This window comes from Ursus maritimus, unplaced genomic scaffold, assembly GCF_017311325.1.
Source record: "Ursus maritimus isolate PB19 unplaced genomic scaffold, ASM1731132v1 scaffold_5, whole genome shotgun sequence".
In the NCBI taxonomy this organism is placed as follows: domain Eukaryota; kingdom Metazoa; phylum Chordata; class Mammalia; order Carnivora; family Ursidae; genus Ursus; species Ursus maritimus.
The window spans coordinates 58,974,243-58,996,865 of record NW_024426663.1 but is presented as its reverse complement, the minus strand read 5'-3'; the positions used below and the strand labels follow the sequence as shown (position 1 = coordinate 58,996,865).

The 22,623-nt window shown below is 39.4% G+C and overlaps 1 protein-coding gene across 3 annotated transcripts in view; it reads right to left on the bottom strand.

The window, feature by feature from the left end:
- Positions 1 to 22,623, bottom strand: part of CUNH5orf15 (chromosome unknown C5orf15 homolog) — a 106,765-nt gene that overhangs the window by 70,819 nt on the left and 13,323 nt on the right. The window contains exon 3 of one of the 3 annotated variants that reach the window (XM_008691615.2): positions 19,051 to 20,540. The exons of the other annotated variants lie outside the window; for them this stretch is intronic. Within the exon in view, the coding sequence (XP_008689837.1) occupies positions 20,409 to 20,540 (132 nt within the window). The 3' untranslated portion in view covers positions 19,051 to 20,408. Of the gene's footprint in view, positions 1 to 19,050; positions 20,541 to 22,623 lie in introns of those variants that run through there. 3 annotated transcript variants of the gene reach the window in all.

Here is a 22,623-nt window from a genome sequence, read left to right as displayed (position 1 = left end):
TATATAAACCAAACAACAGAGCCTCAAAATATATACAGCAAACAACAGAATGGAAAGGAGAACTAGACAATTCTACAATAAGAGACTTCAATTCACCACTTTCAGTAATGGACAGAGGGACACCTGGCTGGCTCAGACGGAAGAGTATGCGATCCTTGATCTTGGGGTCATGAGTTCAAGCCAAGCCCCACATTGGCCACAGAGATTACTTAAAGATAGACATATAGATAGATACATACACACATACATAAAAATAATAATAGACAGTCAGACAGAAGACCAATAAGGATTTAAACAACACTATAAACCAGCCAGGTGTAAAAGGCATATATAGAATGTTCTATCCAACAGTAGCACATACATTCTTCTCAAGTCTAAATGAGCATTCTCCAGAACAGACCAAATATTAGGCCATAAAACAAGTCTCAATCAATTTTTTAAACTGAATTTATACAAAGCATATTTTCCAACCACAATGGAATTAAGCTAGAAATAAATAATTCAGAAGATAAACTGAAAAATTCACAAATATGTGGAAATTTTGAAATATACACCAATGGGTCCAACAAGGAAGTACAAGAGAAATTAGAAAAGACATAAAGATGAATTTAAATGATAACACAATATAATACAACTTACAGAACACAGAGGAGGCAATGCCCAGAGAGAAATTTACAGCTGTAAATGCTTGCATTAAAATTATAATAATAATAAAGATCTCAACTTTATATCTTGAAGAACAAACAAAAAGAAGACGGGGAGGGAGAGGAGGAAGAAGAAGAAGAAAAGCAAACTAAACTCAAAGCTAACAGAAGAGGAGGCACCTTGCTAGGTCAGTCAGGAGAGCATCCAACTCTTGATCTTGAGTTAATGAGTTCAAGCCCCTCGTTGGGTGTAGAGATTACTTTTTAAAAAAATGAAAAAAAAATTGGGGCACCTGGGTGGCACAGCAGTTAAGCATCTGCCTTCGGCTCAGGGCGTGATCCCGGCGTTATGGGATCGAGCCCCACATCAGGCTCCTCTGCTGGGAGCCTGCCTCTTCCTCTCCCACTCCCCCTGCTTGTGTTCCCTCTCTCGCTGGCTGTCTCTATCTCTGTCAAATAAATAAATAAAATCTTAAAAAAAAAGATGAAAAAAATAAAAAAGCTAGCAGAAAGAAGAAAATAAACATTAGAAAAGAAGTAAAGAACAGAAAAATAATAGAATCAATGAAACTAAAATTTCATTCTTTGAAAAGGTCACAAAACTGACAAACCTTTAACTATACTGACAAAGGAAAAAGAGAAGATACAAATAACTAAAATCAAAAATTAAAGTGAAGATACTACTACTGACATTTCAAAAATAAAAAGGATTAGAAGAGAACACTAAGAACAGTTGTAACGCCAACAAATTCAATAACCTAGATGAAATGGACAATTTCTAGGAACACACAAATCACTTAAATGATTCGAGATAAAACAGAAAATTTCTATAAATCTATAGCAGGTAAAGAGATTGAATCAGCCCGAGGAGGGGCAACAGAGAAGCAACAGTTTGCACAACAGGAAGGAGATTGGTTTATACTGATTTTGGAGCATGTTGGGGTACTTCTCTGGGAACAAGGAATTGGCAGTCACCATGATCCTCCCGCACCTTCCAGCAGCAACACAGAGCCACCTGCAGGAGGTGGCACTGCAGAGACACTTGCTACCTAACCTGCTAGCACTGTGCCCCGCCCATGAATTATCCTGAGGTTTGTTCTCTCCAAGACTACTGGCCTCAGCTCTGGGCTCAGTGCAATTTTTAACACTAAACTTGCCCCACCAAACCACTGCCTCTGTATGCTGCACCCCTGCAGCCACTGGGCTTCAGGGGAGCCAGACCAGGACTAGCAGCTTAGTGCACACTTTGATAAAACCACAAACACACCCTGCCCAGTCACCACCCACACAGATGCCAAGCGCCCTGACCACCATGCCCCCAGCACCTACCTGGCTGTGGAGGATCGGGCCTAGGACGAGTGGCTCAGTACAAATTTTACTAACACTGCCGCCCCGCCCCCAAGCCCTTCTGTTGTCATGTCCCCTCAGAGCCAGCCATCCTGGGTCTCACTAACATCACATAGAGCAAGCACAGCCCACAATAGGCAAAGAGTCACTGCAGACATCTGTACTGAAAGGAAAAATGACTCAGACATAATAGCAAGATGCAAGCAACACACGTAAGACTTTTCTGAAGTTCCAGACTCTGGTGAACTGGCGGCACTGCACTGCAGGGCATGACACAACCTCTTCTTCATAAAGCCACTACTTTCAAGAGCAGAAGACCTAGCTGACTTTCCTAACACAGAGAAACAAACGCAGAGAGGTAGACAAAATGAAGAGACAGAAAAATATGTCCCAAATGAAAGAATAGGACAAGAGAGCTAAGCAAAAGAGAAATAAGTAATATGCCTGATAAAGAATTTAAAATAATGATCATAAAGATATTCAGTGAACTTCAGAAAAGAGTGGAAGACATCAGTAAAACCTTGATAAAGAGATTAAAAAATTACATTTCAGGGGTGAAGAACTCAATAAATGAAATTAAAAATACAGTAGGTGGAATAAATAGTAGACTACAGGAAGCAGAGGAATGTATCAGTGACCTGACGGATAGATTAATGGAAAGCATTGTCTTTGAAAGTTGTTTGCCTAAGCTAGACAACATGAGGTAGACTTCACAGAAATTGCCACAATAGCTCATGTATAGAAAATCTTCAGGGCACCTGTGTGGCTCAGTTGTTAAGCATCTGCCTTCAGCTCAGGTCATGATCTCAGGGTCCTGGAATCAAGCCCCTCATCAGGCTCCCTATTCAGTGGGAAGCCTGGTTCTCCCTCTGCTTCTGCCCCTGCTTATATTCCCTCTCTCACTCTCTCTTTCTCTGTCAAATAAATAAATAAAATCTTCAAAAAAAAAAAAAAAGAAAGAAAAAAGAAAGAAAGAGAGAGAGAGAAAGAGAGAGAGAGAAGAAAGAAAGAAAGAAAGAAAGAAAGAGAGAGAAAAGAAAGAAAGAAAGAAAGAAAGAAAGAAAGAAAGAAAGAAAGAAAGGAAGAACGAACGAAAATCTTTTTGTACTTGCTATTCTATGAGGGTAATACCAGGGCATATGGGCATGGGCATATGATTATTTGAACAACTGGAAAATGGGATTGATTTCCCAACAATTGTTTAACTCAGCTATCACCTTAACAATTCTGTGTGGCTGGGATGACAAAATTGCTCCTCAAAAGCCCCCACTCCATGGGGTTAACGATGGACTTGTGGAGATAATGAATGGCCCCACTTTCCCCATGATTGGATTAGATGATGCATTTGGGGATGCCCTTATCTCCTGAGACAAGTCTTCCACTTGCCAGTGATTTTTCATAACTAGGCTATTGTTAAGGCTGGACCTCAAACAGGGCTTCTTGATAGTTTCATTCCTTAGTCGTATTTGTCCTGGAAACTATCTCTACTGATGTAAAATTGCAAATAGAGGCTTTAGCCAAGCATACAACAACTACCTTTAACCAGGCCCAGCTCATAGTCACCCACAAATTCGAAAAGTGGCCCTCCAAAACCAAACGGCCCTTGATATCATGACTACAGTTCAAGGAGACCCAAAATTAGGTGACTGACTCCTAATACAACCCAATGGCTATGTAGCTCTAACCTGTAGTCATGGCTTCCCCCAGGCTGGATAGGCCACTGTGCTCTGGGTTTTGCCCAGATACACAGATGCATTATTAAAACCATTACAAACCCAGCCAACCTTCCAAATTTAAGACAATGGTGGACACATTCTGTGTTTCATTGCTATGAACATCTAGCATCCATCTCTGCTCCTTCTTTGGGACTGGAGAATGTTGTGTGACACACGGAAACTCTTAATAAGTACACAGTGAAAGCCCTAAAACCCTCAAAATAGCATTTCTCTACTAAACACTAAAGTAACACAAATGCACCAGGCAGTTTTACAAAATGGAACATCGTTAGATGTTTTAACTTCCGCACGAGGTAGAACTTGTGCTATCATAAAAACAGAATGCTGTGTATATGTTCCAGATTACCACAAAAATATTTCTGGGTTTCTAACTGATATGAATACTCAAATTGGAACTTTAGAAGACCCCTCTCTTTCCTTTAATGATTGGTTAAACTACTGGACTAGAGGAGGATTTTTTCTCAACTATCAAAGGACTCTTACTTGGGCTCCATTTTCTTTTGTAATTCTAATCATGTTTTGCTGTTTTCTCCCATGTCTCTCCACCAGGTACCAAGACTCTCACCGCTGTAACTTCAAGCCAACAGACAATCCTTTACACTTGGGAAGATCTACACATGCAGTCTCCCTTGGATTCAACTGCCTCTGCCTTTCATAACTCCTGTGTACAAGCCACCAACTGACCAATGTTGACCCATAGGTAGGGACACCTCTACATTTCTATTCAGCAGGAATAATTTATAGAAGATGAGATCTTAAACCCTCAGGAACCTTAAAGATTTAAGGGTCAAAACTGTTCTGGAGGGAATGATGCGGGAAACAAAGGCAAAAGAAAAAAATTAAATTTCCTTACTGCCTACAGCCCATTGAAAAGTCCTTGAAACAGGCAGAGTGACATTCCTCTAGGGACTCAACTGCCTCAATGTTGACACTCTGCTAAGAGCAAAAGGCAATCTTAGCTTATCATTACCCCACCCACCGCACCCCACCCCACCCCACCCCACCCCCAGGATCCTGGAAGTCTTTTTTAACACACAAAAATCCCTTTGGAAGCTTCCTTTATCTCTATCCTCCAAGATACATATTGGCAATCATCCCCCAAGCATACGGCCCACTGATATACATCTGAAGGGTCTCATGACTAAGGTGTTAGGAGACAGTAATACATGTCCTTTTCCTAACAATTGCTAGCCCCTCAAGGTGCTGGAAACCTTGCCTCCAAAATTCCTTAGAGACTTACACTACCCCTAACCCCCTCTCAGCCAGAAAGTATATCAGTCACCTGCCACAACCCCAGTGCAGCTCTTTTTGCCCATAAGTCCTGTCCCTGTACTTTAGTAAAACCACATTTTTGCACCAAAGATGTCTCAAGAATTCTTTCTTGGCTGTCAGCTCTGAACCCCAACATTTTCTATATCAAGAGAACTCAAGTAAACAAAATCACCAATGAAAGAGGAGAATTAACAACAAACACCACAGAAATACAAACAATAGTAAGAGAATATTATGAAAAACTATATTCCAATGAATTAGACAACATAGAAGAAATAGATAAATTTCTAGAAACATACAAACTACTAAAACTGAAGTAAGAATAAATAGACAGTTTGAACAGACTGATCACCAGCAAGGAGATTTAATTAGTAATCCAAAAGCTCCCAGGACCAGAACTCACAGGTGAGTTCTACCAAATGTTTAAAGAAGAGTTAATGCCTATTCTACTCAAATTATTCCAAAAAACAGAGGAAGAAAAACCTCCAAATTCATTCTATGAGGTATCACCCTGATACCAAAACCAGTTAAAAGACACCACGAAAAAGAACTACAGGCCAATATCTCTGATGAACACAGATGCAAAAATCCTTAACAAAATACTGGCAAACAGAATCCAACAATACACCTTAAAAAATCATTTCACCACAATCAAGTGGGATTTATTCCGGGGATGCAAGTGTGGTTCAATATTAGCAAATCAATCAACATGATATAGCACATCAATAAAAGAAAAGATAAAAAACCAAATGATCATGTCAGTGAAAGCAGAAAAAGCATTTGACAAAGTACGACATCCATTCATGATAAAACCCCTCAACAGTGTAGGTTTAGAGAAAACATACCTCAACATAATAAAGGCCATATATGAAAAATCCACAGCCAACATCATCCTCAATGGAGAAAGACTGAGAGCTTTCCCCCTAAGGTCAGGAACAAGACAAGGATGTCTCACCACTTTCATTTGACATAGTACTGCAAGTCCTAGCCTCAGCACTCAGACAACAAAAAGAAATTAAAGACATTCGAATCAGTAAGGAAGAAGAAAAACTTTCACCATTTGCAGATGACATGATACTATATATAGAAAACCCTAAAGACTCCACCAAAAAAATACTAAAACTGATAAATGAATTCAGGAAAGTCATAGGATAGAAAGCCAATGTGTGGAAATGTATTGCATTTCTATACATTAATAATGAAGCAGCAAAAAGAGAAATTAGGAAAACAATACCATTTAAAACTACACCAAAAATAATAAGATACCTAGGAATAAAACTAACCGAAGAAGTGAAAGACATGAATTCTGAAAACTATAAAACACTAATGAAAAAAATTGAAGACAACACAAAGAAATGGAAAGAAATTCCATGTTCATGGATTGGAAGAACAAATATTATGAAAATGTCAATACTACCCAAAGCAATCTACTCATTTGATGCAATCCCTATCAAAGTACCAAAAGCATTTTCACAGAACTGGAACAAAAATATCCTAATATTTATATGGAACAAAAGACCCCGAATACCGAAGCAATTTTGAAAAAGAAAAGCAAAGCCGGCAATATCACAATTCCAGACTTCAAGTTATATTACAAAGCGGTAGTGATTAAAACAGTACAGTACTGGCACAAAAACAGACACATGGATCAACAGAATAGAATAGAAAACCCAGAAATAAACTCACAATTATATGGTCAATTAATCTTCTAGAAAGCAGGAAAGAATATCAAATGGAAAAAAGACTCTCACACAAATGGTGTTGGGAAAACTCAACAGCAACATGCAAAGGAATGAAACTGGACGATTTTCTTTCGCCTTACACAAAAATAAATTCAAAATGGGTTAAAGACCTAAATGTGAGACTTGAAACCATAAAAATCCCAGAAAAGAGCACAGGAAGTAATTTCCCTGACACCAGCTTGTAGCAATATTTTTCTAGATATGTCACCTGAGGCAAGGGAAACAAAAGCAAAAATAAAATATTCGGACTTCATCAAAATAAAAAAACTCCTGCACGGCAAAGGAAAAAAATCAGCAAAACTAAAAGGCAACCTATGGAATGGGAGAAGATATTTGCAAATGATATATCCAGTAAAGGGTTAGTATCCAAAATATATAAAGAATTTATAAAACTCAAAACCCAAAAAACAATTCAATTTTAAAATGGGCAGAAGACATGAACAGACATTTCTCCAAAGAAGACATCCAGATGGCCAAGAGACATGAAAAGATGCTCAACATCACTCATCGTCAGGGAAATGCAAATCAAAACTACAAAAGGGGATGCCTGGCTGGCTCAGTTGGTAGAGCATGCGACTCTTGATCTGCGTTCAAGCCCCATGTTGCAGGTGCAGTTTACTTTAAAAATAAATAAAACAAAAGATTACACCAAAAGTTACTATTTAAACAAACAACAACAAAAAAAAGTACACTGAGATATGACCTCACACCTGCCAGATCGGCTAAAATCAAAAACAGAAGAACAACAGGTGTTGGAGAGGATGTGGAGAAAAAAGAACATTTCACACTGTTGGTGGGAATGCAAACTGGTGCAGCCACACTGGAAAACAGTATGGAGCTTCCTCAAAAAGTTAAAAATAGAACTGCCCTATGATTCAGTCATCACACTACTGGGTATTTACCCAAAAAATACAAACACAATTATACAAAGGGCTACATGCACCCTGATGTTTATAGCAGCATTATTCACAGTACCACATTATGCTAACAGCCTGTGTCCATCAATTGATGAATGGATAAAGATGTGCTACATATATACAATGGAATATTATTCAGTCTTAAAAAAGAATGAAATCTTGCCATTTGCATTGACATGGATAGAGCTAGAGAGTATAATATTAAGCAAAATTAGTCAGTCAAGGAAAGATAAATACCATATGATTGCAACAAACAACCAAAGGGAAAAAAAGAGAGAGACAAGACAAGACAAGAAACAGACTCCTAACTATAGAGAATAAACTGATGGTCACCAAAGGGAAGGTAGAGGGGGGAATGGGTGAAATAGGTGATAGGGATTAAGGAAGCACTTGTCATGATGAGCACTGGGTGATGTATGGAATTGTGGAATCATTATACTGTACAACTGAAACTAATACAACACTGTGTATTAACTATACTGGAAATACAATGAAATAAAATACAAAAACACTAATTCAAAGGGCTATATGCACCCCAATGTTTACAGCAGCAATATTGACAACAGCCAAATTTTGGAAGTGCCCAAGTGTCCATCCAAGGATAAACAGATAAAGAAGATGTGGTATATATACACAATGGAATATTATTCAGCCATAAAAAATAATGAAATCTTGCCATCTCCAATGACATGGATGGAGCTGGAGAATATAATGCTAAGCGAAATAAGTCAATCAGAGAAAGACAATAGCATATGATTTCACTCATGTGTGGATTTTAAGAAAAAAAAAAAAGCAAAGGAAAAAGAGACAGAGAGAGAGAAACCAAGAAATGGACTCTTACATATGGAGAACAAACAGATGGTTACCAGAGGGGAGGTGGGGGGTGGAATGGGTGAAATAGGTGATGGGGATTAAAGAGTGCATTTGTCAAGCATTGGTGATGTATGAAAGTGATGATTCACTATATTGTACACCTGAAACTAATAAAACACTGTATTTTAACTATACTGCAATGTAAAATGTTGCAGGATTTTCTCTCTCCGTAGGTGCCCACAGTTCTTGGTCACACCACTTCGAAGAATGAAGAAGTAGATCAGACAGAGTGGTGGGCAGCAAAGCAACGCTTATGGAGCAATAGCAAAGTGATATTACAAAGCTCCCAAGGAGGGAGGGAACCCAAAGGGGTTGCCACCAGAGTTTCTAAGTCTAGGGGTTTTTATGGGCTTGTTGGCAGGCTGTTCAATCTGATTAACCCTCCCTACACCTGTCATCCAATCAGGTTTGTCATCTATCTATCATATGGGAAAGGGTGGAGGGCTCCTTCCAGGGCAGTGTAAAATCCTCTTAAGGGTGGTTTCCTCTTGGCGGCAGCGGCGGGGGCGGGGGGGGGTGGGGGGGGTGGTCCTTGCCTGCCTGCCTTCCAATTATCCTTCATCATAAAATAAATTTTTTAAGGGTTTCCTGGATGACTCAGTTGGTTAAGCATCTGCTTTCTGCTCAGGTCATGATCTCAGGGTCCTGGGATTGAGCCACACATTTGGCTTCACACTCAGTGGGGATTCTGCTTCCTCCTCTCCCTCTGCCCTTCTCCCACCCCACACTTGTGCTCTCGCTTTCTCTCTCAAATAAATAAATATTTTTTTAAAAAGCAAAGCAAGAAAAGAAAAAACAGAAAAATTGAACCTTATCAAAATTAAAAACTTTTGTGCATCAAGGGACAGATAAAGAAAGTGAAAAGACAATCTACAGAATGGGAGAAAATATTTGCAAATCATATATCTGATAAGGAATTACGATCCAAAATATATAAAGAATTCCTAAAACTCAACAACAAAAAGACAAAGAAACTTATCAAAAAATGGACAAAGAATTTGAATAGACACTTCTTTGGAAATACACAAATGGCCAATAAGCACATGAAAAGATACTCAACATTCTTAGTCATTATGGAAATGCAAATGGCAACCACAATAAGATACCACTTCATACCTACTAGAATATAAACAAATGAATAAATAAGTGAAAATAACAAGTGTTCACAAAGAAGTGGAGTTGGAACCCTCATCCACTGGTAGTGGAAATGTACAAATGGACAGCTGCTGTGGTAGTCTGGCAGTTCCTCAAAAAGCTAAATCGAACATTACCACATGACACAGCAATTTCACTCCTAGGTATATACCCGAAAGAACTGAAAGCAAGGACTCAAATAGATATTTGTATGCCAATGTTAATTGCAGCAATATTCAAAATAGCTGTAAGGTGGAATCCAGCTAAGTGTCCACCAGCAAATGAGTGGATAAACAAAATGTGGTATATACATACAACAGAATATTACTCATCCATAAAAAGGAATGAAGTTCTGATACATGCTACAACAGGAATATATTAATGCTAAGTGAAATAAGCCAGACACAAAAGAACAAATACTGCATGATTCCGTTTCTGTGAAATATCTAGAGTAGGCAAATTCATGGAGACATAAAGTAGATTAGAGGTTACCAGGGGTGGGGGAGGAGGTGGGGGGAGGGGAAGAGCGGTTATTGCTTAATGATTGCAGAGTTTCTGTTAGGATGATGAAAACGTTTTGGAAACAATTAGTGGTGATGGTTGCACAACAGTGCCAATGAAATTAATGCCATTGAATTGTATACTTAAAATGGTTAAAATGATAAATTTTATATTTTACCATAATAAAAAAGTTTTTAAAAAAAACCAACAGAATTAAAAAAACAGCAAAAAGCAAATAATCCCATTATAACATGTGCAAAAGGCATTAAAAGGCATTTCACTGAAAAGGATATACAAATGACAAGTACATGAAAAGATGTTCACCATCATTATCTATTAAGGAAACTCTAACTAAAACCATAATAAGATATCACACCTATCAAAATGGCTAAAGTAAAAAACAGTAACAATACCAAATGTTGGTGAGGATGCAGAGAAACTGGGTCACTCATGTTGCTGGTAGGAATGCAAAATAGGACAGTCACTCTGGAACACATTTTAGGACTTTCTTAAGAAACTAAATATGCAAGTACCCTATAATGCAGCAACTGCAGTCCTAGGCATTTATTCCACAGAAATGAAAACTTATATTCACACAAAAATCTGCACACAAATGTTTATAGAGCAGCTTTACTCATAACAGTCAAAGACCAGAAACAACCCAAACATCCTGGAACAGGTGGATGGTTAAAGGGTGTGTGGTACATCCATTCCATGGAAAACCACTCAGCAATAAAAAGCAAAGAACTAGTGATGCTTGAAAGAACCTGGGTGACAAAAACAAAAAACCCAGTCAAGAAATGGACAGAAGACATGAACAGACATTTCTTCAAAGAAAACATCCAATGGCTGACACATAAAAAAATGCTCCACATCACTCAGCATCAGGGAAATACAAATCAAAACCACATTGAGATCCCACCTCACACTGGTCAGAATGGCTAAAATTAACAAGGCAGGAAACAACAGATGTTGGTGAGGATGCAGGAAAGGGGAACCCTCTTAACACTGTTGGTGGGAATGTAAACTGGTACAGCTACTCTGGAGAACAGTGTGGAGGTTCCTCAGAAAGTTAAAAATAGAGCTACCCTACGACCTGGCAGTTGCACTGCTAGGTATTTATCCAAAGGATACAAATATAGTGATTGGAAGGAGCACACGCACCCCCACGTTTATAGCAGCAATGTCCACGGTAGCCAAACTATATATATATAGTGGAATATTACTCATCCATCAAAAAGAAGGAAATCTTGCCATTTGCAACAACATGGATGGAAGTAGATGGTATTATGCTAAGTGAAATAAGTCAGAGAAAGACAATTATCATATGATCTCACTGATATGTGGAATTTAAGAAACAAAACAGATGAACATAGGGAAAGGGAAGGAAAAATGAAACAAGATAAAAACAGACAGGGAGGCAAACCATAAGACCCACTGAACTCTATGAAACAAACTCAGGGTTACTGGAGGGAGGGTGGGTGGGGGATGGGGTAGCTGGGTGATGGGCATTAAGGAGGGCATGTGATGTAACGAGCACTAGGTGTTATATGCAACTGATGACTCACTAAATTCTATGAAAGAGAAAAAGAAAGAAAGAAAGAAAGAAAGAAAGAAAGAAAGAAAGAAAGAAAGAAAGAAAGAAAGAAAGAAAGAAAGAAAGAAAGAAAGAAAGACAAAGGAAAGACCTAAGTAAATCTCCAGAGGATGATACTGAGTGAAAAAACCAATCCCAAAAGGTTACATACTATGTGATTCCATTTATACAACACTCTTGAAAGGATAAAATAATAGAAATGGAGAACAGATCAGTGGTTGCTAGGGATTAAGGAGATTCTCTGAGTGCGAGAGAAATGGGCATGCCTACAAAAGGGCAACAAGCAGAGTCCTTGCGGTGATAGAAATGCTCTGTGTTTTGACACCATCGAGGTCATATCCTGGTTGTGATATTGTACTACAGCTTTGCAAATTGTTATTGAGGGAAATTGGGTAAAGGATACACAGGATCTCTATATTATTTCTTACAATTGCATATTAATCTATAATTATCTCAAAATTTAAAGTTTAACATATATATTTACACTATATATTTAATATATTAATTATTAAATATAATTAAGTCATTAAAATACATCATCAATATATTTAATATCTGTATAATATATATTAAATCCAGAGAGAGATTTATGTGTATATATCTAGAAATAATCGACAGGAGGCTGAATAAACAAAGTGTGATCTATTCACTCAATAAATACTACTCAGCTATAAAAAGTAACAAACTTCCCGGGCACCTGGGTGGCTCAGTCAGCTAAGCATCTGACTCTCAGTTCCAGTTCGGGTCATGGATCTCAGGGTCATGAGATTGAGCCCTGAGTTGGGCATCACACTGGGCATGGAGCCTGCTTAAGATTCCCTCTCTCCCTCTCCCTCTGCCCTTCCCCCTGCTTGCTCTCTCTCTCTCTCTCTCAAAAAAAAAAGTAATGAACTGCTGATAATCCAATAACTTCGGTGAATCTAAAAACAAAAAAACGAAAACATTATGTTGACCAAAAGAAGTCAGACACAAGAGAATGCATACTTTTCATTCCATCTATATGTAATTCTAGAACAAGCAGAACTAATCGGCAGTGATAGAAATCAGAAAGTGGTTACCTCTGGCAGATGGGTAAAGAAGGGTCTGGAAAGAGGTACTAGGGAACTCTCTGGGATGATGGAAATATTGTTTATGTTATCTGGGGTGGCAGTTACACATATATACACAACTGTCAAAACTGATTAAAGTGAACATTTAAAATCTGTGAATTTATGCATGTAAAGTATACAAATAAAAGAGCTATAATTTCCTCAAAAAAACTTTGAGAACTTCTGTTCATCAAAAGACACCCTTAATAGAGTGCCAAGACAAGCCAGACATAGAGTAAAAAAATGGATTTGAGTAACCAACTAAGGGCTCATATCCAGAATAGAGAACGCCCACAAAACAGTAAGAAAAAGGCAGATAATCCAATAGAAAAATAAGCAAGAGAGTTGAATAAGTCCTTCACAAAACAGAACATTCCAATAAACAAGGGGAAAAAATGATTAATAAGACTAATCATCAGGGGCACCTGGGTGACTCAATCGGTTAAGCATCTGCCTTTGCCTCAGGTCACAACCTTGGGGTACTAAGATTGGGCCCCACATTGGGTTCCCTGCTCAGTGGGGAGTTGGCTTCTCCCTCTCCCTCTGCCCCTCCCCCACTCATTTTCTCTGTCTCTCTCTCTCAAATAAATAAAAATCTTTTAAAAAAAAAAAAAGATGAATCATCAGAGAAATGCAGTCAAACCACAATGAGATGCCCCCACGGATCCACCAGAATAGTTAAAATTAAGGACACTAACAACACCAAGGGCTAGCAAGGATGTAGAGCAGCAGGAAGTCTCCCACACTGCTAGAAGGAACATAAATTGGTCCAAACACTTGAGAAAACTGGAATTAGCTGTTCAAGTTCAACGTCTGCATCTAGAAGTTGACTCCCAGGTGTATACCATCAGAAATGCAAACACTCCTACATTACGTAATGGAGGATATATATACGTATAAGAGTGTTGCTAACACTGTCATCCATACTAGTCTGCAACTGGAAATAACTCCAATATCCATCAAGAGTAGACCAGAAAACTATATTACGGTATACTCTTACAATAGAATACCATACAGCAATGAAAACAAATGAACTAGCGTGATGAATCTCGCCTTCATAATGTAGGATGAAAGAAATCACAAAAGAATATATACAATGCATACTATAGGATTCAATTTATATAAAAGTCCAAAACTGCCTAAATCACAGTGTGTAGGCATATGTACTTTGGATATAAATCTAAAAAGAAAAGCAAGGTAGTAATTGCCACAAAGGTCAAAATAATAGCTCCTTATGGAGAGAAGAAGACAGTGACGAGAAAGGGGAGCTTAGGGGCTAGCAAAGTTCTATGTTTCTATCTGGGCAATTAGCAACGCAAGCATTTGGTTTGTAATGATTTATTAAGCTGTACATTTGCTTGATGTATTTTCCTATAGGGTATTATGTTATATTCAGAATAAAAGCAACTTTAACGCAACTTTAAATACACCTAAATGGTTACGGCCTAAGGGCCCAGAAACTTTGGGTACTTTTTCTTCTTTTCTGTAGCTGTCTCTTTTTCTCTAACAGCAAGCAATTAGCGATGAAGAACATGGTGTCTGCGGTCAGTCCTGACCTGAACTCAAATCCCAGCTCTCTCTTAACCAGTTCTATGACCTCAGGCAAGTGGCTTAACTCTGTAGGCTTCTGTTTCCTCATCTGTGAAACGGGAATAATAGTAACTACCTTATTGGGCTGGTGTGCACACACAAGCTCACTTACATGGGGAATCTAAAAAAGTCAAACCCATAGAGTACATTGGTGGTTACCAGGGGCTGGGGGTGGAGGGGGAGCTGTTGGCCAAAGGTACAAATTTCCATTTATAAGATGAATAAGTTCTGGGGATCTAATGTATAAAATGGTGACTATAGTTAATAATACTGTATTGTATACTTGCAAGTCCCTAAGAGAGTAAATCTTAAAAGTTCTCAACACACACACACACACACACACACACACGCACATGCACACGCGCGCACACACACACGATAAAACTACAGGAGGTGATGGAGGTGGTAACTAACCTGTTTATGGTAATCATTTTTTTTTTAAAGATTTTATTTATTTATTCAACAGAGATAGAGACAGCCAGCGAGAGAGGGGGCGTGGGAGAGGAAGAAGCAGGCTCATAGCGGAGGAGCCTGATGTGGGGCTCGATCCCATAACGCCGGGATCACGCCCTGAGCCGAAGGCAGACGCTCAACCGCTGTGCCACCCAGGCGCCCCTATGGTAATAATTTTATAATATATACTTGCATCAAAAAAAAAAATTTTTTTTTGTATGCTGAGGAGGACCTACAAGATACCAGAGGCCTTGCCATTGTCAAGTTAAGGTTGTTTTTCCCTCTAGCAAGGTATTAACATTAAGATAGTTGGGAGCTTCCTGGAAGAATGTCACACAGGCCCCACCCAGGAGGGGGGGTGCGGGGAGGTTGCCAGTGTCAGCTTACGCTTTGTCTTCAGGAGCCTTCGGCTCCCTCATCATCAGGACTGTAGGCAGCCCCTGAGCAGCGCTTTTAGGCTCTCAATCCTTGGTGGTCCCAAGCCTTGAGCTGGCTCTTCTGTGGTGACATGTTGGAAACTCCTCTCTCCACACAAAATCCTTCCTCCAGCATAAATCCATTTTCTTTTCCTGACAAACCTGAGGTACTCAACTGCCAATTTTACAAGGTAGGAGACTGATTTAAACCATAAAGAGCTCAGACCAAGGTCATTCCGGCTTGACCTCATCCCTCTCCTCTTTCCCCTCCATTTCTCCCCAGGTCTGCCTTCCTAGAAGGGCAGGTAGGTGCAACACGGGCCAGGACATCTTAGCTCCAGCAAAGCCCAGGGCATTCAAGTTAGCCCTCAAGACCCCAGGCCTTTTCTCACACCCAAAGGTAACAGGAAATATGTTTGGCCTCTCCCTAGAGGCTACAAAATGGAGGACTCAGTTTTAAGGTCAGGCCCGGAATGTTAATTTAATTCAACCCAGACCTGTCTGATTCCAGGGCCTACCACGGTTAGTAGTTCTAACCCACTGCAAGGCACTGTCTCCTTTAGAAGAGTCTCACATGGGGGTGCCGTCCAATCCACATGCCAAGGGGTGGCCTGGCAGAGAAGCACAAGGGACCTTATGAGAGGGGTGTGCGGGAAATAAAGGATTCCCAGAACATGCCATCATTACCCAGCAGAGAAATGAGGCCGTTTGGGGGCTGCAAGAAAAAGAAGCATTGGGTTTAAAGTGGGAGATATTAGGTGTCAGGTGGAGAAAATCTTCCAAAGGAGCCGGGGCAGAGGAGCCCGGGACTCCTGAGGAGGGAGCCGGCAAAGAGGCAGGGTTGGAACTTAAAGCATAGAAGCTGCTGCTTACCACTCCAAAATCAGGCTCCTTGAGTCCCATCACCCAGACAGCAGGTCACTACCACCTGGTTCCTCAGATGGGAGTCAGAAATGACCCCAGGTCTATTTGCAGAATCTGTCCCAGCAATGTCCTCCTCAAAGTAAAAACATAGGTGAAAAGAATTGTGTTCACAGACTGACTTCAAACCTCAGGACAGCCTCCTTTCTCACTCCCTTGGAAGACATTAGGCCCTCTGAATACTTTCAACCTCTTGCACTTCTGCTAGACCCTGGCACCACTGGACCTAGAAGGGAGGCAAACTATTGCACCAGCAGACCAAGCTGAGAAAAGGCAAAGTCAGCCAGAGACAGAGAAAGAAGTGGACACTTTGGGCAGCTGCACCAGCAGTGGCCTCCTCGATCCCCTTTGCCTTCATGGACAGCAGCTGCTCTGATCACAACCTGGGATTTGGGGAGTAAGGGCTATTATCTCACACCATGTAGGAATGTGGCTGTTCAGATAAAGCTGACACACCACATCTTGGTTCTCCCCTACTGTGTGCAGTTCTGGGTCCTGAATGTCAGTAGTATTATTAGACCATATGCCAACTACGTGAGCCAGTGCCGAGCATCATTTTTCTTGATTTTCTTCTTACCTAATTTCACAAACACATCACTGAACAATTTCAAGGGGCCTAGCAGGAGCCAGGCAGGGCTGAATATGGGCCAGAGATGAGTAAGAGCCAATCTTCCGTTCTCAAGCTTACATTCTAGGGAAAAAAAAGAGAGGGCCGCCCCCTGCACACATTCTAAAGAGACTGCACTCACCCTCATGAGATCACATCTAAAATCAAAACTCCAATCAAGACATTTGTGCCTGCACAAATTCAAAACGTCTGTTTCCATCTGCCTTAGCAGTTTCAAAACATTCCTTTTCAGGTAAGATACAGAATCGGAACCAAAAGGTAATCCAGTATGCCACTATTTCCACATTTGGTGCAGAGTGCCTCGTCTACCCAGAATGTGACACAGAGAAGGGAGCAGACAGCACACGTAAGCGGGCTACACTGGTGCTGTAGGACCCAAGTGTGGGTCTCCTTTGTGCCATCCGGTCCTAGGTATGCCTCCTCTGCCTCATGTAACCCAACACACTGATTCCAAAACAGAAATGTTCATCACATAGAAACAGAACCAAAAATTGGAAACCACCTAAACATTCAACAGGAAAACAGCTAAATAAACTATGTAGCTAGTAAATGTTTTTTAAAAATATTAATGATATGGAAAATATTCATGATTTGTTAGGTAAAAAGCAAGATCCAAAATTCTGAGATCAAACTGACTTAAAAATTATAATGTACACCTGTATATCTGAATTATATTCATATTTACAACCCAGAAGCACAGGTACCTCTGTTAAGACTTCGGCAGATTTCTTTTTTTAAGATTTATGGGGGTTTTGGGGGGTTTCTTTTAAAAGATTTGAGAGAGCGAGCACATGAGTGGGGGGGAGCAGAGGGAGACGCAGACTCCCCGCTGAGCAGGGAGCCAGATGTGGGGCTAGATCCCAGGACCCCGGGATCGTGACCTGAGCCAAAGGCAGACACTTAACTGACTGAGCCACCTAGGTGCCCCAAGACCTGGGTGACTCAGTCAGTTAAGCGGCTGCCTTCAGCTCAGGTCAAAATCCTGGGGTCCTTGAATCGAGCCCCACATCAGGCTCCCTGCTCAGCAGGGAGTCTGCCTGAGATCCTCTCTCCCTCTCCCTCTGCCCCTCACCCCACTCGTTCTCTCTCTCTCAAGTAAATAAAATCTTTTTTTAAAAAATAAGATTTATCATGGAAGGAGCCGAGATGCCCTTCAACAGATGACTGGATTAAGAAGATGTGGTCCATATACACAATGGAATATTACTCAGCTATCAAAAAGAACGATTTCTCAACATTTGCTGCAACATGGATGGCACTGGAGGAGATAATGCTAAGTGAAATAAGTCAAGCAGAGAAAGACAATTATCATATGATTTCTCTCATCTATGGAACATAAGAACTAGGAAGATCGGTAGGAGAAGAAAGGGATAAAGGAAGGGGGGGTAATCAGAAGGGGGAATGAAGCATGAGAGACTATGGACTATGAGAAACAAACTGAGGGCTTCAGAGGGGAGGGGGGTGGGGGAATGGGATAGGCTGGTGATGAGTAGTAAGGAGGGCACGTATTGCATGGTGCACTGGGTGTTATACACAACTAATGAATCATCGAACTTTACATCAAAAACCAGGGATGTACTGTATGGTGACTAACATAATATAATAAAAAATATTATTATAAAAAAAATAAGATTTATGTTTTTTAAGTAATCTCCACACCCAACATGGGGTTCAAATTCACAACCCCGAGATCAAGAATCAGATGCTCCACCAACTGAGCCAGTCAGGCACCCCACTGGCAGCATTTTTAATCAATGTATGATGTGATGCTCCAAAAGTCAAAGGTACTTGATTGCAGCACGGGGCGTGGAATGCAAAGACTGTGCCGTCAGAAAAGCCCAAGAACCCTAGATCCACTAAGCGGGTAGGAGCTTCCTAATAGGGGAACCTTCAACAGGGAGACAACAGGGAGGCCAGAATGCTAGAAAGTATACACTGATTCAGCTGCTTACTTTTCTTTGCAATCCTACTTTGCCACAGTTTACAATAAACTTCAGTACCTAGCAGAAAACTAGACCTAAAGTAGGATTTAGAAATCTAAGAGGATTCATAGAGGCAGAGTACTACTGCTAAAAGGAACAAAAACAAGCTCGTCACTTTAGCTTCCTCCCAAACAAAGCATGACCCCTCTGTCACCACCCAAAGGAAGGACTGCATGCCATCATTAAAATGAAACACACTTATAAAATCATAGATTTGTATCTTTGCCATTTATTTTTAAAATCTTATTCAAAATATTAAATAATACAATTTCAGATATGAAAAATTACTGCAATAAAACAGTTCAGGTGTATTTCCACTGTGCTCCCCCTCCTATCAGGACAGTAAATTGTCCACCTGAAAGAAATGGTGGATTGCCCTACTTCTTCCATCTTTACACAAAGCACATGCCCACTGGCTCACCCGGACTTTCTGAATAGGTGTTTAACATATATTAAGGGTTATGTTTTCTAAAAAGTTGCAGTGACATTTATAAGTCAACCATGGTTCAAATCACATATTTACATACTGATCAACTCTTTATTATATAAAGACAGGCTAAAATGAAATACGTAAATAATTTCCAGTTGCTGTGAAAAACCAAACAGAAGAAAATAAAACAAGTACAGGGGGAGAAAAAGTCAGTGTACACATATATCCTTTATGTATATAAACAACTTCATTCAGGTATAATTTTAATTTGAAAGGCCTAGATACAGTATTATTTAAGTGATAATGGCCCCTACGATTTATTCAAACTTACTATAAAGTAATAAACAAAATGAACAAATCTGATATAATTTTAAACTCTGCTCCTTACTTGAAAGCTTGGAGGAACCTGTGCTACAATCAATTGCTAACTAAAAGCAATTGTATGTGTATTTAACATTTTGCCACAATTTCTACCTCTAAATTTAATTCAGTAATTCAAGACAAAATATGGTATCTCTATAATATTTTATCTATGTCCACTGCAAACTGCAGAGTCTCTCTATTGCCAGAATTTCTAGAGACATTAATGTGTTGCCTAAAATTGTGGTCAGATTGAGCAATATCATTATCTTAAATTATGTTTAAATTATCCAAAAATAACCAAAGCCATTTTCCCGGAAGAAAAAATGTTACATATATGCCAAGCACTATTACACACATCCTTGTAGATTATAGTTTGGGAGCACAAAATATGTGCTTAAAAAATAGTACTTGGATGGCAGAAAGAGAATCTGAGCCAGCAGTACCAGATATGTTAGGATTTAGTTAAAGGCTGGGATCTTTTAAAACTAGTATTACTAATACTTCCAGAAGAAGTACAATAAAGAAATCTAAAACAAAACAGATAATGCTTAGCTCCACATTCTGGACACCTGATTAAATTCACCTCTAAAAGTGTAGATAAAAAATTATATACTCCTTGTTTGTGACATTTCATTTCCAAAGCACCAAGGCAAAATAAAGAGAGACCCATCTCTCATTTAAGTACCAACTGCCTATGGCAAACATCTGCACAATATTATATAAAAAAGTCAAGCAAATAAAATTACATAATAAGCAAACTCAAATCACAGTGCTTTAAAAAATATAATCATTGGTAATCTTCAGAGAAGGCATTGCCTCATTAACATTCTGGTCTAGACGGTGATATTCCACTGTTTTGGAACAAAGACCATCACGCCATTTCCTGCTTTGAACCAGAAGGAAAATCTGGAAAAAAAAAAAATAAATCAGATATGCAAAAAAGAAAGTAGAGCATATGCTAAAAGTATAACAAGTGCACTATCTCTCTCCTAGGTTGCCAAATTTAAAAAGTAAAAAAACAACAACAAAGGGGCTTTATTTTCCATCTTGTAAACAAAGTTAAACAGTGCTGCTCAAATCTTAATGTACAGAGTACTGGCTGAAGACTGATTCTGGGTTCTATCTGCAGAGATGCATTAACAGATCACAGTGGAGCCCAGGAGCCTGCCTATTTAACAAGTCCCTTAGGTATTTAGAACAGAGATGGCCCAACATTTCAACACAGGGATAGAATATCACTGGCATTCAAAATAAATATGTAATAATTTTACAACCAGGGGCAAAAAAGTTATTAAAATACTATTAAGTTCAGTGCTTAATTAAAAGTATTAAATTAACAATCTTTCTCCATAAATATTCCCACTGAAGTAGCAATGCTACCTTAAGACATAATACCTGTTTTTCAAAAACCACTAGGCTTTAGCTTTGCTCATTAAAAAACAATCTGACTTCTTTTTTTAGAAGCACACAAGGTAAAGCCTTTTGTCTGTAATTTGTTAAAATATACCACAGGTTTATAAACTGATCAGACATCTTGATATTTTACCATCAATTTAAACTTGATTAAAAAAGAAAAAATTCTGAATCATCAAAAATATTAGTAAGAAATATGACTGAGATAATAAAGGGTAATCAAAGGGTCTGAAAACCCCAAACATACCTTCCTTTTGTTGTGATATGTAATGTAAACAACAGCAATACAAAAAGCAAAAATAATAAGATGAAAAAAGAAATGGCTATCTTCCTCTTCAATATTTGAGGATGGTGTCTTAAAAGATCTCACTGACTGTTCAATTTCCATATAGTTCCTGTTTTCTTCCAGGGCCTCACTGGACTCATCATCCCTGGGGCTGGTGGTCCAGTCATAGTCCGGTTCTCCATAGTCTCCATTGTCCAGAGTGTCTTTGGCAGTGGACGGAGAACTATTGAGCGTGAGAAGATCCTCCTCCTCTATGCTGGGATCTTCATTGTTATCTGTTTCCTCTTGAGACAGAGAAGTAGTAGGTGAGGGATGAGGGGCTACAGATGCCCCTCCACCTTTCTCTGTACTAGCTGTGGATTGGAGAGTGGTGCTGGTTTGGAAGACAGAAAGTTTGGTTTGGTTTTCATGTGTTAAAGCACTCATATTTGGAGCAGAAACATCTGGCTGGAGTACAGTGTGGCTCGGCAAATCAGTTTGTGGTAGAGCTAAAACAGTGAATAAAGAGCATTAAACTGAAATCTCCAACTTTATCTCCGCCAAGCTAGAAGCATATTTACCTAAATTTTTCACTAAGCATTTCTTTTTGCCAAATTTCTCTTTCCCTTGAGAATTTGTTAGTAAGTCTCAATAGCCAGCAATCAGTTACATTTCTTCTTATACATTCACCAGGTAATAACTCTTTAGCCAGAAAGTAACAAGTTAAGCACCATAAAAGACCGACTACATTACACAGCCTGTCATCAAAAGAAAAAGGAAAGAATGGAGAGGGGTAACTTTAGGTCACAATGGTGAAATTCACACAAAGCTCTTATCCATCCACTCTGTTTTCATTTCACAAAGGGGCTGGACTTCAAAAACCTTTGTCCAGACTGCACCCCATCTCCAGAACAGAAAGACTGGTGGCTGATCCTAGCTCAAGTAGATCACAAACTAGATACAGAATGTGAACCTAACGGGTACCTGGATGGCTCAATCAATTAGGCGTCTGCCTTCAGTTGAGGTCACGATCCCTGGGTCCTGGGGTAGAGCTCTGCGTCTGTTTCTCCCTCTTCCTCTGCCACTTGCCCTGCTTGTGCTTTCTCTCTCTCTCTCTCAAATAAATAAATAAAATCTTTTAAAAAATGTGAACCTAAATGTTTTCAATACAACAAATTTAAGAGAAGCTATAAGCAAGCTGTAGTCAGCATTTCTAAGTGATACTAGAACTGAAAGACCTCCTCTCCCAATTCTTTCTTTCTTCTTTCTTTCTTTCTTTCTTTCTTTCTTTCTTTCTTTCTTTCTTTCTTT